Source organism: Arvicola amphibius, chromosome 5, assembly GCF_903992535.2.
Source record: "Arvicola amphibius chromosome 5, mArvAmp1.2, whole genome shotgun sequence".
NCBI lineage: Eukaryota > Metazoa > Chordata > Mammalia > Rodentia > Cricetidae > Arvicola > Arvicola amphibius.
Genome location: NC_052051.1, coordinates 62,170,649 through 62,189,646, shown reverse-complemented (window position 1 = coordinate 62,189,646; position 18,998 = coordinate 62,170,649). Strand labels below are relative to the sequence as shown.

The 18,998-nt window shown below is 40.8% G+C and overlaps 1 protein-coding gene across 2 annotated transcripts in view; it reads left to right on the top strand.

Annotated features, from left to right (window-relative positions):
• The window catches only part of Fmn1 (formin 1), a 330,990-nt gene that overhangs the window by 51,740 nt on the left and 260,252 nt on the right, over positions 1-18,998 (top strand). The window contains exon 2 of one of the 2 annotated variants that reach the window (XM_038330186.1): positions 14,093-14,268. The exons of the other annotated variant lie outside the window; for it this stretch is intronic. Coding sequence (XP_038186114.1) covers positions 14,093-14,268 — 176 coding nt within the window. The remainder of the gene's footprint in view (positions 1-14,092; positions 14,269-18,998) is intronic. 2 annotated transcript variants of the gene reach the window in all.

Sequence of the window (18,998 nt, the reverse complement as noted above, 5' to 3'; positions counted from 1 at the left end):
TGCCTGTTAGTCATTTGTATTGAAAAATAAACATCATAGATGGCTGTGCTCTCCTTGCACAGAAGTCCCACTGGTCTTGTTAGAACAAGGATGCCTTTTTAATTTCATGGATCGAGTTTACTTGTTACTAAATAGTATATCCATTTTCACATCTCAGAATCTTGAGCCACAGATCACGTGTGGGCCATTCCTATCTTACTTGGAAATGTCCTGTAAATGGTGAAGTTATAGCACATCTTCTAAAGTGGGAGGTTTTCTCTTGGGTTAACCCTTGATGTTGGTCCATCTTCAGTATCAGACTGGACAACTTTCTGTTCTGCCGTCTGATTGATCATTGGAGACATTCATATTGGGAGGCAAGCAGCAATCAATATTGTAGGCTGAGGTCACTGACAGGGGCCAAAGGCAATAACGTGTGAAATTTAAGATGAATTGCTCTGTTTTTTTTTGTCTAGATTTACTTAGGCAAGGGAGTTGTTTAGGCAAATATTGGCCTTTTAGGGTCTCTTTGAAGTGACCATCTCATGAATCAAGGAAAGGACAGTTAAACTCTTCTTGGTGAGAACATCAAAAGAGGAAGGGGATCCAGTTACATGTCCCTGAAGCTATCAGTTGACCTCTCTTTCCAGAGTGGGAGAGGAATCTGAGTGATTGGGTACTTCCTGGTTTATGGTGACTTTCTTATTCTTTCACTTTCGCCCTACTCTTTTGCGCCCCATCTTTATCTTCTCTAGGCTTAGCCTTGCTTCATTACTCAATAACATAGAGCATTACATTATTAATGTAAATCTTCTAATAATTCTCCATATTACATTCTTATAATTTCATAATATAACCATCTTTTCTTAATTGTAGGGAAAGCAAAATAATGAATCCTATATGGTTTTTTTCACATTTTCATATGCTATTATCTCCTTTCCCACTCATCAGAATGAGAGATGAATATAAGATTCACACCTACTAATTCACTGCATCTTTTATTACTTGTTTCTTCTTCTTGACAACTTTTACTATAATAACAAGTTGAGTTTTATATATTTTCTGACTTCTTTTTAATCTGACAGGATACAATTGATAAAAACCTGTCATTAAGTTGACAGGTAAAAAATAGAGACAAAGAGGTTAGTCAAAGGATGCCCAAAACAGGGTTACATTCTGTAACACTTTCCTCCTGGGCCAAGAAAGGCATTCCTAATGAACCACAAAACCCTTCTATTGAGCCTGAAAATCATCTGATTTCTTGCTAAGAGCTGTATTCTAACCATTCTTAATCAACGCCATAGCATACAACCCAAGCTCTGTTCTCTGTCTCTGTCTCTGTCTCTGTCTCTGTCTCTCTGTCTCTCTGTCTCTCTGTCTCTCTCTCTGTCTCTCTCTCTCTCTCTCTCTCTCTCACACACACACACACACACACAGTTTTGGGCTTTAAGAGTTGACTGAAATATGTGAAATATATGGACTATATGAGCATTTGACTTTTCTTTTAAAAATGGGACCATGGAGCCAGGTGGTGGTGGCACACACCTTTAATTCCAGCACTTGAGAGGCAGAAGCACGCAGATCTCTGTGAGTTTGAGGCCAGAGTGGTATACAAGTGCTAGTTCCAGAACATGTTCCAAAGCTACAGAGAAACCCTGTGTTGAGAAAGAGAGAGAGAGAGAGAGAGAGAGAGAGAGAGAGAGAGAGAGAGAGAGAGAAAGTGGGACCACCACAGTGCCATCTATATAGAACGGAATAGATCTGATGTTTTGCATTGCCAAACCTAAGGCTCTTCAATAATACAGGAAATAAATTCTATGAATGAAATAGGGAGAAAATGTGTAAGGGAGGCAGCAACAAGAGGGTCATTCTGCTGGAAGGATGTTAAGACAGAAACCTAAATGGTTCAAAGAAATATGTCAAATGGCAAGATAAACACTTTTTTGTTTTGTAGACTTCTGTAGATATTAAATAACGTTTTATTAGGTCAAAGAAGTAATACCTAACTTGAAATCGTAGGAACTATTTAGAGTTCAGCATTGCTTCTTGTTGCAGTTATGCAAGAACAACACGAGTAAAAAACCATGTGGATGTTTTCTATTTATGAGGCTCAGACCATTGATTGTTTCTTTCAGTTTTATGGATAAAATTTGATGGAGAGGAAATTGTGTTAGCCTTACTTGGGGTTCTCTGAGTCACTTTGACTCTGCCTACTCTCTCTGTCTCTGTTCTAATTTCCCACTGACTTACTCTGCTAAGCCATTGGCCAAAACAGCTTTATTCATTATCCAATTAAAGCAACACATAGACAGAAGGACATCCCACCTCTCTCCTCTCTCTCTCTCTTTCTCTCTCTCTCTCCTCTCTCCTCTCTCTCTCTCTCTCTCCTCCCTCCCTCTCTCTCTCTCTCTCTCTCTCTCTCTCTCTCTGTGTGTGTGTGTGAAAAGTCAGCAATGGATGTCTTTTTTGACAGTCTCTTGGTGAACATGGAGTTCCCCTGTTTTGCCAAGTTGGCTATCCAGTAAGCTACAGGGATCTGACTGTGTCTGCCCTGCCCCTTCAGCACTGATGTCACAGATGCCTTTTTTGTGTGTGCCCCGAGGAGTGGATCTTAGATCTTCATACTTACAGAACAGGTATTTCACACGCTGACTTCCCTGATAGCTGTCTCCCTGACTTCTATCTCCCCAACTTCTTCATTGCTTTTTCTGAAGGCTACAAATATTAAGACTCAAAATGGAATTGTTTGAAAAATAGACATAATTTATCAATGTGGCTATAACCACACTGATGAATATCTTTTTTGTTTGTTTGTTTGTTTTTGTTTTTTTTTTTTGAGCCTGTAACTAGCTCTTGTAGACCAGGCTGGTCTCTAACTCACAGAGATCCGCCTGCCTCTGCCTCCCGAATGCTGGGATTAAAGGCATGCACCACCACCGCCCGGCTGAATATCTTCCATAACAACAAAGAACCTTCATCTGGCGATGGATGGAGATAGAGACAGAGACCCACATTGGAGCACTGGACTGAGCTCCCAAGGTCCAAATGAGGATCAGAAGGAGAGAGAACATGAGCAAGGATGTCAGGGCCGCAAGGGGTGTGCCCACCCACTGAGACGGTGGGGCTGATCTAATGGGAACTCACCAAGGCCAGCTGAACTGGGACTGATGGAGCATGCAATCAAACCAGACTCTCTGAACGTGGCTGACAAGGAGGGCTGACTGAGAAGCCAAGGACAATAGCACTGGGTTTTGATTCTACTACATGTACTGGCTTTGTGGGAACCTAGTCTGTTTGGATGCTCACCTTCCTAGACCTGGATGGAAGGGGGAAGGATCTTGGACTTCCCATAGGGCAGGGAACCCTGACTGCTCTTTGGACTGGAGAGGGAGGCGGAGGGGAAATGGGAGGAGGGGAGAAGGTGAAAATTTGTAATAATAAAAATAATAATAAAATAAATTAATAAACAAATTTTTAAAAGTGGATACCATTGTCAAAAAATAGACATAAAATTTAACAATTTTTTGCAAGGAAAATAGTGTTAAGTCCCTTCAGCAAAATAGCACCCTTACTAATTTACATCAAATTATCCAATTTTTTCCTTTACTATTTTATTCTTTCAGTAATTCACAGTGTCCTGGATTCCATGGCAAATTACAGAACTATTTTAGGATTGAATTAACTGGAAGCCATTGCTGCAGGACTAGATTCATGTTGCCTGTTGCCCTGGCAATGTGTTCTTACTTCCTTTGCCAATTGGTTTCTCAGTGGCTGAGCAATGCTGAGTCCTCTGTAAAGTCATTTTCTCCAACCCCATGGGTGTGAGCAAGCCTGTGGCTTTTTCCAGGAATTGAGCGTGCTCCTGCCCTTCATGCGTACATTTTCATTTAAATAAAGGAAGAGTGCATTACTTATTTGGAATTTGTGTTCATTAGCAGATTATACACTGACCTGTACAATCCTACTTCAATTGTGATGATTCAGTAAGTCTACTTCACGTCTGTATAAAGTGTAAAAACCTCACAGTAAAAGCTCAGCTTCTGATACATTTATCTCTACAGTACACGGAAGTCCCAACCTTTTTGTTATACAGAAGCATTACTTACAATCTTGTGCTAATTTATGATTTTTTTTTAGCAATCATAGGATATAAGATCTCTATTTTACTAGTTAGTGGAATTTTTTCCAGTGAATGCTTATCATGAATTTGAGTACATTGATAAGTGCTTTTTGGAGAAGTAAAACATTCAGTTCTATTCTTAGTAGAGATTTTACTCACTTCATGGATCCGTTGCTTTCACAAAATTTTGGTTATGGAATTAATTTCCTTTTAGTAAATTGATTTTTCTACTGACATGCAATTTAATTCAGAGGTCTGATTTTTGGTGCAATAATAACCTTAAGACTTAGCAAATTCATACTGATGATTGCAACAGTCCCCTGGGGAAGGGGTTCAAATATTGGTGTGATGTTAAAAGCAAGCTAGTTAATTAAACATGATTTAAGGCTAATTTCATGTTTGAGCAAATAGATTCAGGGTGTAATGAAAAGAAACTGTAGTACTTTAGCTGACTAAAACATGCCCAAAAGACCCCAAGTCCTCCAATAATCTCCTACACGAAACTCCTTTTGATTCTTAGTGGTTTTTTTTTTTTTTTTTCTGGGTCAGAAATGTTAGAGAGATGATCAGATATGTTAGAGAGAGGATCAGATACGTTAGAGAGAGGATCAGAAACACCAAAAATACTTGCAAGTGAGTAAAATGAATATGTCTATTGAGCCATTCATTTGAACTTGAATCTGAATTCCTTATACCTACGTGTTCTGGGAGAAAAATCATATTTCTCTGTTACTTGAAAACATACACTAAGCCATGAGGGAACCAAAGAGATTTGTGCCAGCATCAAAGACTGGGAAGGTACAGGGATGGTGATTCATACTTTGCACTGGAGTTCCTTTTGGGCTAGTCAGAACACTAGGTGACTTTGGAGAACAGCTAGCTTATTTTAAGCTCAATTGCACGGGGATGCCAATTGCCGCTGCTATTCAGTTATGGTGCTACTACCAAATACGTCTGAGGAGTTTCCTGGACGGGTGCCTTTATTGATCTTAAAAATGCTCCTCTTTTGTACCAATCGAATCATCTTCATCTGGGAAAGACAGCAGCACACTTATTCTAAATCACTGCCTTATTTCTGGGCTATGCCAAATATCCCTGTTTTCTTTCGGTATAGATGATGAAGAGGGTTTGATCATTTTCATGGGCCAATTACATTACTGCTATTATTCTAGATAAGTAGAGTGGGTATCAGATATCAAGGGTCTACATATATTAGTAAATGTGAGCATGTTAGAGGGCAAGAAATAAATACCATTGCCAGTGCCAATAGCTCCATTTGTCAGAGTTCCTGATGTGAAACTAGTGAGTAGGTTTAGAGAATCCAAACTGAAGTTAATTTTAGAGGTTGTTTCTGAACCAATTGACCTAGTTAAGAAAACAAGCAGGAGTTTATGGGTTCTTTGTAAGGAGCCCTTAAGAAGGGACTCCAAGAATTGAAAGGGAAATAAGTATCCACTTATTATGAGGAAACTGACAAGCAGTGAAGAATATTTGTTCACATTAAGAAAATGTGTCTTTGCCAAGGTGCCTTCTGATTAGTTTAATAAAGAGCTGAAAGGCCAATTGCTAGGCAGGAAGAGGTCAGGCAGGACTTTGGGGGACAGAGAGGACTCTAGGAAGATGAAAGGTGGGGACACCATCAACATGGAGGGAGTCAGACATATAAAATGAAAAAGAGGTTTTAAAAAGTGTAGATTGATTAAAGCAGGTTATTTTAAGTTATAAGAGCAAGTGGAACAAGCCTAAGCTAAAGGTGAGCTTTCACAATAATAAGTCTCCATGTAGTTATATGGGAGCTGGCTGGCAGGGCAGAGAAAGACTCATTACAGACAAGAACTGGCAGGATGGAAGAGGAACATGCAGTAGGGGCTAATGGAAGGCAGCTGAGCTGTCTCCAAGATCTTGGTGCAGTAGGCATGGAATTACTCCCCCTTTCTCCTTTTATTTTCTAGCTACTTGCTTGTGGTGTTAGTTCTTCTCGGCTATCTGGCAGCCTTTGTTTGTCTGGATCATGTCAGCGCTGGGAACTGAAAAGTTAAATGGACTGATAATATATGTAAAGATACTGGCCTGGAACTTGATTGTGGAGTGAGCTGTAATGGCTGTCTTCCCAGGAACCACTAATGAAAGCAGAGTTCTTCCTCTTGAGCTGGTCTTGTTCTTTAAGACTAGTGTTCCACATCTGTCTAACCCTAGAAACTGAAAGTATCCTGGGAGCTTAGCAGGGGATTCAATAGCAGTGTTCAGATAGCATATGAGTTTTTTTTCTATAAGTTAACTATGTGTTCACTGTGTCCAACATTTCCCTAGCCTAAGGAAAATTGCTATTAAGCAGAATGGGGGAGAGTCATTCAGTGTAGGGCAGGTCTATAAATTCCCATGATTTCCACATTAATTTTGACCCAAATACCTTCTAATTTTTTGTGATTTTAACACTTGTGGAAAAGTATGTTGTCTAAGTTTTAAATATTTAGGAATGCATTCTATATGTATCTAAAAATTGTATGATTTTCCAATTATTGAATAGGATATATTCATAATATACACATTTTAGATAAAATCTATCAAGTTTTCTTTTTATCTACTGACTTTACAGTGTTATTTTTGAGATAGGACCTCCCTATGTAGCTCAAGCTGTCCTGAATTTAGTTGACTTTGAACTAATGGTGATCCTCCTGTTTCAGCTTTTTGAGTGTTGAAGTTACAGGCATGAGCTACCATTCCTGATTTCTCCATTGATTTTTCTGTCACTCTTTTATGGCATTTAATAAGAGAATAATATTGAAGTCTCTCAATATGATTTTTAATTTTCTCCATTCACATCTGGTATTTTGTTTCATGTACTTTGAAGTCCTTTTATTAGATACAAATAATACAAATTTAGGATTGTTATAATTTTTTAGTCACGTGACTCCTCGTCTTGCGCCATTTCTCTCTTCCCGTCCCTTTCCATTCCTCTAAAGTGCTGTCAGTGCTCTCTCCTCTGCCTTTTCAGTTCTAATTGGAAGTTTGTAATAGTACCCAGTTTCTCTCTAACTTCTTTTATAGTAATTATTTTGTTAGTGGTTTTTAGCAATTTTATTACTGATTTGTGGTGTTTGTCTTACTTGTGGCTAGTTGAACTGATTTAATCCATGGGCTTGTAATTTTCTTCAAAATTAGAAAATTAAAGCTAATATGTCTTTGAATATTTTCAGCCCAATCACTGTGCCCCTGCTTATAGGCATGCTAGAATGCTTAAGATGTCAGAAAAGTTGCCAGAGCTCCCTTATTTTTTTCCTTTGCAACCCAGAAATCAGCCTTTGGCAGAAATCATGGGTCGTTGTGTGGCTTGTCTCACGTGTCGACTCTCCCAGGACTTATACTGCTGCTTAACATTGAACATCTGACGATAATTGCTTCCTGTAGTTGGTTTAGCTATGTCTGGCAGAATCTTAACTCTGGACTGTGGGTTCCGAATTCGGTTCTACTACTTATTTCTCAGTGAGCAAAGCTAGCGTCGTCGTTACTTACTCATCTTTAAAATAGGGAGATTTTTATGCCAGGCTGGCCGTATCATTGGGCAGCTCCACAGTCATGTGTAATGTGTGTAAAGTGTGTGAAACAATGAATTCCTTGTGTCAGACATTACTCACCCTTAGAAAACTCAATTTGTTGGGAGCCTCAGTGAAGATTGCCTGGCACATGGCTTCTCCTCAGTACTAATGCCTGCTGGGAAAAGGGATGTTGAAAAATTCTTGTGTCCAAGACACTCTGGCAAAAGGCAGTGATGTGAGAATCTGGAAGTTTCACAGAGACTTCTAACAGGCAGTTCTGCTGAGGAATTTGGAACACTGGGGACTTAAGGCAATAGCCACACTTCTCTGGCTGGAAGAGCAAAGGGTATTAGCAGAGAGCTGGGTGTTATGGGAGAGTATGATGTGCCTGACAGCCCCAGTGCTGGGAGAAAAAGCACTCAGTGAAAGTAATTGGTCAAACACCTGGCAGGGAGTTAAGGTTAAGATCAAAACTCACTTCTATAGCTACAGCTATCAGAATTGTGTATCAGAAAAATCTTTATTAGATCCAAGGGACCAGTCTTTTCCTTTCTTTTGCTAACAGAAATAAAATAATGGAATGTAATTTCATATTTTCTTTTATTTCATGCTTAGAACCATATTTTATTCTTACCTCTTAGATGTTTACTGTTGATATTAATAAATGACCCCATTCCTGATTATCTTGCTATGCATGGTCTCCTTTCCGTGGATCTCAAAATCATTTCCAAAGTAGTCTTTTTAAATTTCATTTACATGTATGTTTTATAAGCCAATGCTTAGTACTTTACAGTTTTCCTTTATCATCTCTTCTTAATTGTTACATTTATTTTAAAACCAGCCTCCCTACTGTGTAGCTACCCACATAATAATTGAAATAATATTACATAAAAGGAAAAATGTTATTTGGTTTTACTTTCAGTGACCAGAACTGTATGCTTCCTTCACTTTGCATCTAAGTGTTTTTAGTAATCGTTTTCTGTATTAACCAATATACCCAGTTTTTGATAACATAGGCATTTAAAGTACCGACAGCTATTTTCTTGAGCTCTCTGAGACTATACCGAGGGTCTGAATACCTTGTGACTCCTACAACTTCCTAAACATCTTTTTTTTTTTTTTTGGTTTTTCGAGACAGGGTTTCTCTGCAGCTTTAGAGCCTGTCCTGGAGCTAGTTCTTGTAGACCAGGCTGATCTCGAACTCACAGAAATCCGCCTGCCTCTGCCTCCCGAGTGCTGGGATTAAAGGCGTGCACCACCACTGCCCGGCTTTAAGTGAGAAGGTTTCTCTTTTTTTTGGCATCTTTTAGTCATTTTACACCAGTTTTTACCTAGAAGCATCGCCCCCTAGTCTCTACCCATCCCCAATGTCATTTTTCTGCTTTGACTGGGTGACTGCTATTAAGATATTCAGCATAACTATTTTTACAAATGAGTTTCCTTATTTCAGTCATATTTTTGCCTCATTTGGTGTCTGAATCCCTCCCAAGAAAAGACCATGTGAGAAGGTTAATGTAATTTTTACAGTGTATATTGATATAACTCTTTAAGATGCTATCTATCTCTTTGGAAGCTATGTCTATGAATAGGCTTATGGGTTTCAAGGATCGTGTATTTGACCCCCAGTGAAGAAATGTCTTACTGTCTCCATTAAGGCCCCTGAGGAGCTATTATCAAAGCTGATTAGCCACTAATCTGAAGCTATTACATCAAATGATATTAATTCTATTTTGGGGGGCTTGAACAAACTTGGGATCTACTTTACTGGAGTGCTTCCCTTAATTCTTATGAGCTCAACTATTCTCTTTAACTTCGATACAAAGTTTTTTATTCACACAAGTAATATTTAATGTACCTCCATTGCATGTACAATTTCTTTAAGCAAAAACGTATTTGTATCTCTTTTGCAATTCGTATACCCACAGCCTAGGAAATTTCCTGGAAGAAAATTATTTGGGTTCCAGCTCATTACCAGGCTCATCCCTACGATCCCACTTTTATTGATGAGAAAGTTGTGATGTGAGGGCACTTGGTAGCTTCAAGGTTAAGCTGTTAGCATTAGAAGCAGCCAGACATCCCACCCGTCAAAGCCCTGCCAGTGCTCTCCCCCACTCCATCCTCCATCTCAGCATCCCTATCTGTGGGTTGTCCATAAATAAGGTCCTGCTTTAAACTGGATTTTCACTTCATCTTTGTCACTAATAAGTGTGCTGGAAGTACTGAAAGCCTCCTAGGATTTAGTTCCCTCAGTTTTCACACGGGTGGTTAGATGGGAAGTAGAACCCTTCCTACTCAATCATGTTTTATTTAGTTTGATGTCTGGTACAATTATAGACATTCAAACAGTTCATTCATTTGCTAGCTATGGTCTGATCCTTTCATTGTAGATTCTCAAACTGCTGTAGCCTACCCCCAGTTCTTCCTGCTTCCTGGTCTACCAACAGCTTTCCTCTACTTCCTCCTCACACAATTCCATCTCATGGTGGTGAGGACCTGGTAGTCCTTGCTCATGTGTCTCCTGGGATATACTAACAAGACTTTTTCTTCTTCAAAATTCTACTCACATTGGTAGGTAGTTCCATTCCATGCTGTCATTTATCACCACTAGAATGGGAGATGGGGCATTGACAATATAGAGCATTGAGTCTGAAACTAGCCGTGAGACTGTACTTTTGCCAGAGCTATGGGCATGGATGTGACTAATTATAAACAGGGCACTGTTACATTGCCCACACTCGTTCAGCCAGAGCAGGCTGCATGGCCAGATCCAATATGTATGTGGTTATGAAACACTGACTCTCATAGGAGTCAGAGACAGGAGTGAATCTTGAGTTCACACTGACAAAGCAGGCAGGGAGCAAGGAATTCAAACCGCATATGTGTCACAGGCAGAGAGACTGATTGCACTCGGGGAAGGTGGGCTGTGAATACTGCCTCCGTTGTAAATGGCATGTTACGTTTTCTTTCTGTCTGCTTCCACTGTTTTGATTACCAACAGCAGCCCCCACCCAGGCTGATGTCATAGGTTAGCATCAGCAAAGTGCAGCTCATCATTTGAATGGTTGGGGAAAGCACAGACTTTTAAAGGTAAGCCACCTTACCCTTTGTGTATCTGTGCTATATGTCCTGTTAACCATGATCACCTGTCAAATTAACCCTTGTGTGTCTATGTGATCAATCACAGGGCCAATGTACCATAACAACTAATAATAAATAGTTAATAAAGTCAGATGAATAATGTTAAAGGGAAAGATAGTTGATTAAACTGATGACTCTTAGTGTTTCAGAAAGATTATTCAATGAAAATCTAACACACCTTGAAAAATCCACTTGTACTAGAAACTAACGGTCAGTTGATTATGCTGACACATTTACTTGTTTCAAGTTACTGTTTTCTTTTTTGTTTACTCAGCTGAAAAGAATAATATGGGTATGGATACTCTAAATAAAAATAGACATTTACATTTTCTTATAAATCATTTGTTTTTATATTATTGAACCTTTTTTTTAAAAAAAATCTCATAAAATTGTTACTTACTCTTTTGTTTAAATTTGAATTTGTCCTCTGTCCTTAGTTTGTCAAACTTCTGAGATAACAGTCTTGTGTAACCTGTTTCTGCCCATGTTCCCTTCTTTCCTAATGATCCTTGTCAAAATTATCACACATCCTGGTTTATCTTGCATGTTTTCTTCACAGGTTATTGTCTGGTTAGATATTAGGCATCAGAAATTGGCTCTTTAAAATGAAAATCAAAGCTGGGCAGTGGTGGCACATGCCTTTAATCCCAGCACTCGGGAGGCAGAGGCAGGCGGATCTCTGTGAGTTCGAGGCCAACCTGGTCTACAGAGTGAGTTTCAGGACAGCCAAAGCTACACAGAGAAACCCTGTCTTACAAACAAACAAGAACGAAAATCAACTCCAAAATTAAATTAATTTTTATTGCTTCTACTTAAAGTTTCTCTTGTTTTTTCCTCTGTATAAAGAGTGGATTGGATTGCATGCCTCACCTCATTAATGTGGTGTTGGTTAGACACTTGCAGGTATGTGAGTGTGTTTGCATGCGTGTTCACATAGTACGTACACACATGTGCGTGCGCTTTAGCTGGGAACACAAGCCTTTGCTACTGTGTGAGTTCATCACTCTTTCATACCAAACTTAGTCTCACCAGACAATATGCTTTGAATGTCTTACCTGGGGTGCTGTACAATGCATTTTGTGATATATATTGTGTATTTATAGTTACATGAATCCATGCTACCTTCACCCAAAGCCAGCATTTACTTCATAGCCAAAGTGATGTGCAGGGATCTAAGTGAGGGATCCCGTTAGTACTTATAGAGCTGAGAAGCGAGACAGTGTAGTGTGAGCCCTCCGTAGGTTTCCTCCTTACTTAACAACAGCGACAGAATGTCCCAGGAGGAAGGATGAGCCATCCCACAGTGATTAAAGCCATATGAGCTTCTAGTCTTCACAGTGATGGTTTCCTTCCCTGGTTGCTTGTGAAGGTGCTCTGAAGTTCTTTTAGGCATTAGCTTTTCCCCTGCCTCTGGAGAACAGGAGTTAGGGACACCAAAATACATGACTCTAAGTCCAAGCTGAGGTGACCAACTGGCTATATATTCTGCAGACATTAGGTATCAAGGGTTTCAAGTGGACCAAGGCTCATCTGGGGATCCTGTGCCCTTGTGAAGAAAATACCTGAGTTCACTTTCCAGACAGACATCCTACATTTGCAGAGATGACAGAATTCCTGATGTCCTGGATTCTGATTTTTTTTTTTTAGTGGCTGAATGTGTTTTTTAGGGGGTGGGGGGCAGCCTTCAGAGGACAACTGTAGAAACGCTGTGACCTCTGTCATTTTTACTTGGAAGTCTGATTAAAACTCAACGAACCGAACTGAACAAGCAAACACAAATCAAACCCTTTTAAGTGTTCTCAACATCTCTGCCTCTTAAAATGCTACTCATATAAGGGAAGCATGCCACGTTGCAGCCCTTTGTGTATGAGTTATTCTCAGTTCAGGTTACTTGTGAGTCAGGTTCTCAGCTGGCAGAGGCTGGCAGCTGGCTTTGGATCACTGCCAGAGCTCCTCTCTTACAGGATTATGTATAATAAACACCCTATCACATATCCAGTGATTCCCCCTTGCAAAAAGACACTGGGCCCAAGTTTTTTTTTTTTTTTTTTTTGGTTTTTCGAGACAGGGTTTCTCTGCAGCTTTTTTAGAGCCTGTCCTGGAACTAGCTCTTGTAGACCAGGCTGGCCTCGAACTCACAGAGATCCGCCTGCCTCTGCCTCCCGAGTGCTGGGATTAAAGGCGTGCGCCACCACCGCCCGGCTTGGGCCCAAGTTTTTAATGTCCACCTGGTTGCTCCAGGTTTTGCCGAGGTTGCTTACCAGGAATTCACAGTGGGCCCGCCTTCATTGATCCAATCTTGTGTTTTCCAAACTGCATTCCAGTAGAGCACTAATGGTTTACAATCTTTTTTGCACAGCAGATGTTTAAATGGATCCCATGACCAGATAAGATTGGGAAGATCCCATTTGCTAGGTTTAGGGGTTTATTTTTTTTTCCACTAAGGAGCATCTCAAGTTCTTCAGGAGACTGGCATAAACCATGATGCACCAAGGGCTAGAGCATGTAGCTTTTTTGACTCCGACATCCTTTTTATTGCAGCACATGTGTTGCTATCTTAAGACTGTCAGTCAGAGACCATGTGTTAGTTTCTAAGAGCATTGCCTCAGGTGTTCAACTGCCTGGCTTCCAACCGCTGTGTTCTTCTCTACTGATCTTAGGAACGCGAGACTATCGTTCCTTCTCTGTGCTTTAGTTTCTCCCTTAAAATGGGAGCACTGCTGTTTCCCAGCTCTAGGTTATGTTCAAATTTGAAGATAGCCCTCCTGTCATCCTGATATAGTTGAGGTAAGAACCAATTGGCTGACTCTTTGGAAAGTGACAAGCATCAGCCCCAAATGGGTCGCTCATGCAGCTTTCCCTCATCATCAAACTGACGCATGCCAGTAAGCACAGTGCAGGAAGAGTCTGTCCCTAGAAATAAGGCACGGCCGCAGACCTAGAAGAACAAATATATCCGTGACTTGGCTTGGGTGTGACACTGTGGAGCAGTAGAGCTAAGAACTCGTGCCTCAATTCCCCTGCCCCTCCTCTGATTTTACCGCAAAAGGCGCAAATGGCACAACCTGGTCTGGCAAGCATGTCTGTGGAGAACAGGGAAGAGCTAGTGGGCCAACCTTTTGGCAATGAGGGCATATGCTTGAAGACCCCAAAAGAGTAATTGGAAAAAGCCCTTTTCAAGGACAGCAAACTCGACAGATATAAACTAGAAAGTGAAGTCGGAATACGGAGACTGCCTTGTGGGGTTCCTAAACTTGCCGATGCCGTTGTGTGTCATCTGCCTGCTGTGTCATTGACGCCCTTCCCTGTGTTCACTTAGGCATCACCTCTGAAGGCTTTCCCTGTGACAGCTTCAATGAGCAGACAGCTAACGATCTTCCCAACAAGGATGGAGGTGCTTGGGTCCTGGGTTACAGAGCCGGACCATCCTGCCCATTTGTGCTCCATGAAGAAAGAGACAAGTCAAATAGAAGTGAACTATACTTGGATCTCAATGTAAGTGGTTCTTTGTGGTCAGCAGAGGCTTATTTCATATGTACTTCATGTAAATTGCATATGTAACGTTGCTGAAGCTGTAGTCTGTATGTGGATCATTATTTGAAGAAAAATCAGTGGGCTGCAACAAACCAAGGCGATCTGAAATCTGTGCACTAGAAGGTGACCAGGCCGATAGTTTCTTGCCAAAGTACTCTGTCTCATTAGCTCTGATGCCTAAAACTCCCTGTGGGAAGAAACCCATTTGCCACTAGTGGCTTAATATCATTGTACTAAAAATCTGTGAGCAACATATGCCAGCTGACAGATATGCTCTTCATTTTCCAGTGAAACCTGAGTCACCTGTCTACATAGCACGTCTATAAACCTTTCTTTCTCCCCAGCTGCTCAAATAACAGCTCAACAAGTCAGTGGGAAGCCTGCCAAATACAGGACAACCCATTTAAAAACATAGACTTCTCCTTTCTCATTCTTCTGCATCCACTGACACAGAAGCACTGACTCCCTAGCACAAAGCATTGGGCAGGCTTTGCCACTTCAGTATTAGCCGGCCTGATAGAGCTGACCAAACCATCCATTCCCTTTCTCATTGCCCTCCTTTCCCGTGGTTTCCTGTGGCTTTTTCTATTTTGCAGGGTTTTTTTTTTATTCCTATTGACAGTCTCTTGTTCTCTGCTTCGTTATATTCTGATCCAAAACTACGTGTGTGGTGAGCGTGGGTTAGGCCTACGGTCATCTGGGTAACCCTGTGACTTTTCATAGGGGTGTATTAAGTCCACCATTTTTAGATGGGTGGTAACCATTGACTAGAACTTTTTTTTCCAGAACCATACAATAATAGTCACTGTAGTCATTTCAGGAAAGCATTTTACATAAAAAGAGGAAAATGTTTTAATAAAAAGAGATTTGAGGGTTCGAAGAACTGTCTTGGTGGTTAAGTACTTGCTGCTCTTGCAGAGGACCTGGGTTCAATTCCTAGTCCCCACATGACAGCTCACAACAACCTACTACAGCTTTAAAGTATCTATCATTCTTCCACAGGTACCTGTAAGCAAAACTCTCTCTCCCTCTCCCTCCCACCACCCTCCCTTCTCTCTCTCTCTCTCTCTCTCTCTCTCTCTCTCTCTCTCTCTCTCACACACACACACACACACACACACACACACACACACACACACACACACACACACACGTGAGGGGGAGGAATGGAAGGAGAGGGAGAAAGGAAGATAAACAGAGAAAGAGATTTGGAATAAAGTTGAAAGGGAAGAATTGACAGTTGATGCAGAGATTTGTACAGTATCTTCTTTGTGCTCCTTCCTTGCAAAGTCAAAGCTGGGATGCTCTCAGCTTAAGTGCAACAGTGACATCTATGGGCCAGTTATTGTCATCTGCATGGATGCAAACTGCAGGCAGTAAAACCACAGGCAGCCTGGAGGATAGCAGTGCTCAAAATCACTTTGAAACGTCTTTTTCCTTTCATGATTCTAGTTTGTTTTGTTGAAAATATAATAAATCATGTAATCCTGGTTTTCTTTCTTCTATGTGAATGAAATTATGTCTTTGCTTCATTTATTACAATTACAGGAATCATACCTAGTCCTTGGAAACCATTTCAAATTGCTTGGGGGGAGCAGAATCAATTCATTATCTCAGCACAAAAACAGCACTGTGAAAGACTGATAATTTTTCTTTTATTTTTCACTATTCATGACATGGTTTCAGTGAGTTTTTTTTTTTAAAGCAAGCATGCTAGATTTTGTAATGTTCTTCATGGCTTACCCATGCTGTTTTAAAGTCTTAAGAGATGTACTTTAAGTGATTGTATCATATCAAGGGTATCCCTGAATTTGATCATTTTCTCATTATTGAATATTGAATTTGTTTTCAATTTTGGAATAGTATTTATTTGTGCCCCTCAGCATTTAGAGCTCTTTCTTGTGGTAAGTTTCTATTTTCTGTAAGTGTTCTGTGGCTTTTGATAGATATCACTACCTAGAAAGGAAGCTCTTTTCCTAAAAATATGTGCTAAAATATGTTTAAATATATTTACATATTGTATATATAGATATGTAATAAATATAAAACATAACTTTTAATAACTTTTAGTCAACTTTTTAAAAGTGAGAGCAGTTTCTTAAGGTTATGCAGGTCAGCACTTCCAACCCTCTGGACTCTGCATTTCCTCTCTCCTTTTTAGGTTTTTCTCCCTTCTTCAGGCACTGTGGCTTGAATCTTGTAGATTTGATGTTGTTATTCCAAGTGACACTTCCACATGAAATATTCTCCTACTTAGAAAATGTGTGTGCACCCTGTCAGGAAAGAGAGGCTTAGGTTTAGATACTGTGTTACTCAGCTTTTTGTCAAGGTAGCTAACATAAACCAAGCTTATTTCCTGCTGTGATCATCTGGCTCCATTACGCTAGGTATGTGATCAGGTAGACTATTATGGCAGGGGATACGTGGTCAAGTCAGGTTGTTCACCTCCTGACATTAGTCTGTAGACATAGGGAGGTAGGGATGGAGTCACCCAGGCACAGTGTCTTAGTCAGGGTCACTATTGCTGTGATGAAATATCATGACCCAAGGCAACATGGGGAGGAAATCGTTTATTTCATGCATAGTTCCATAAAATAGTTCATCATCAAAAACAGTGAGAGCAGGGACACTAACAGGGTAGGAACCTGGAGGCAGAAACAGATGCAAAGGCCATGGAGGGGTGCTGCTTACAGGCTTGCTCCTCATGGCTTGCTCAGCATGCTTTCTTATAAAATCTAGGACCACCAGTCCAGGAATGGCACCACCCATGATGGTCTGGATTCTTCCCAATAAATCACTAACTAGGAAAATGCCCTATAGACTTGCCTACTGCCTGATGATATGGGGACATTTTCTTAATTGAGGTTCCCTCCTCGCTGATGATTCTAGCTTATTTCAATTTGACTTAAAAACTAGCCAGTACACACAGGGACAAAATATCCCGAGGCATACCCCCAGTGACCAGCTTCCTCCAGCTAGGCCCCAACTCATTTAAGTTTCTACCACCATTAAGCTATGAACCTTTGAATGGATTAATCCACTGACGGAGTTAGAACCTGCTTGGTCCAGTCACCACTCCAAGGCCCTTCTGAGCACTGCTTCATAGGGGACCAAGGCTTCATCTCATGAATTTTGGGTGGTGCATGTCAGATACAAGTCGTCACAAAACTTAGGGACAGGGAAGGAAATCTATCCCCAGGAAATAGTTTGATCAACATTAGACATTAGACCAGCACTGTTCTGCTTTCACATTTAAACATGATTTCTAGTGCCACCCTTAGGCTGTGAGTTTCCTAAACCTTTTCCTATGGCTGCACTGTCTCTCAATTATACATAAGGATGGTCACTTGAACACGGAATAACTGTTGGGAGTTTAGCACCCATAAATCATAGGCGAGCCTGGCATTAGTCTGGGTTGCTAGAGTCCTCCATTCAGCTGGATATTCATTCTTTAGTTATTGGAAGATCTGGGATGCGGTGTCTTCATTTTCTTTCCATGGCTGTGATAAAATACCATGACCAAAAACATCTTGGGGAGAAAGAGGTTTATAGTTTGGCTTTCATACTCCAATCACAGTCTATCACTGAGGGAAGTCAGAGCAGAAACTCAAGGAACCCGGAGGCAGGAACTTAAGTCGAAGCCATGGAGGGCTTCTTCTTAGTTCCTTCTTCCACCTGCTTTCTTATTACCACCTGCTCAGGGGCAACAAAACCCACCTGGGCCCTCGCATGTCAATCATTAATCAAGAAAGTGCCCCACAGGATTTTCTACAGGGCATCTGATGAAGGCACTTTTGTTTTTCCAGCTGAGGTTTGTTTTAGTGAGGGTTTCTATTGATGTATGAAAACACCACGGCCAGGGTGACTCTTATAAAGGAAGACATTTAACTGGGACTTCCTTACTGTTTGAGAGGTTTAGTCTATTGCCAGCATGGCCGGAAGCAGAGTGGCATGCAGGCTGGCATGGTCCTGGAGAAGGAGTTGCGAGTTCTGTATCAGGGTCCACAGGCAGCAGGAAAAGAGAGAACTGTTGGGCCTGGCTTGATCTTCTGAAACCCCAAAACCCACCCCCAGTGACAAACTTCCTCCAACAAGGCCACATCTCCTAATCCCTTCAAACAGTGCCAATCCATGGTGACATAGCCTTCAAGTCTTTGAGCTTGTTAGAGCCATTCTTATTCAAACTACCACGAGGTTCCTCTTCTCAGATGACTCCTGCTGTGTCAGATGGACAAAACAGTAGCTAACACCGTGAGGAAATGCACAACAGCGTCGAATTACCAAACGAAAGGAATTAAGACAAAGGGTTTTTTTTAAAGGTGATCTCTTCTGCCTCGCTTTCAGTGTTCAATGGAAAAGAAAACTGTGCCATTATAGCTTAAAAAAGGAAAAAACCCTACACTGCTATGAAAATAGGAAACATTTAGACTTAGATGGATCCAGTACAAAACCTGACTTTGCTATTCCTTGGGTGTCTAATCTCAGACTTGACCTAATTCCTTTGATACACCCTATAACATCTCTAAGAGTGTTCACTAGAGTGGCTTTTACATGGGACTATTTAAATGAACTGCGATGAAGTCCTTTTTAAAACTTTATTTTTTAGACACTGGCCTTGTCTTAGGAGTGTAGAGACCACCTGAGTGGGGCTCCTGTTGACTGGTCCAGAGGGAGTGAGATACAACGTTTCC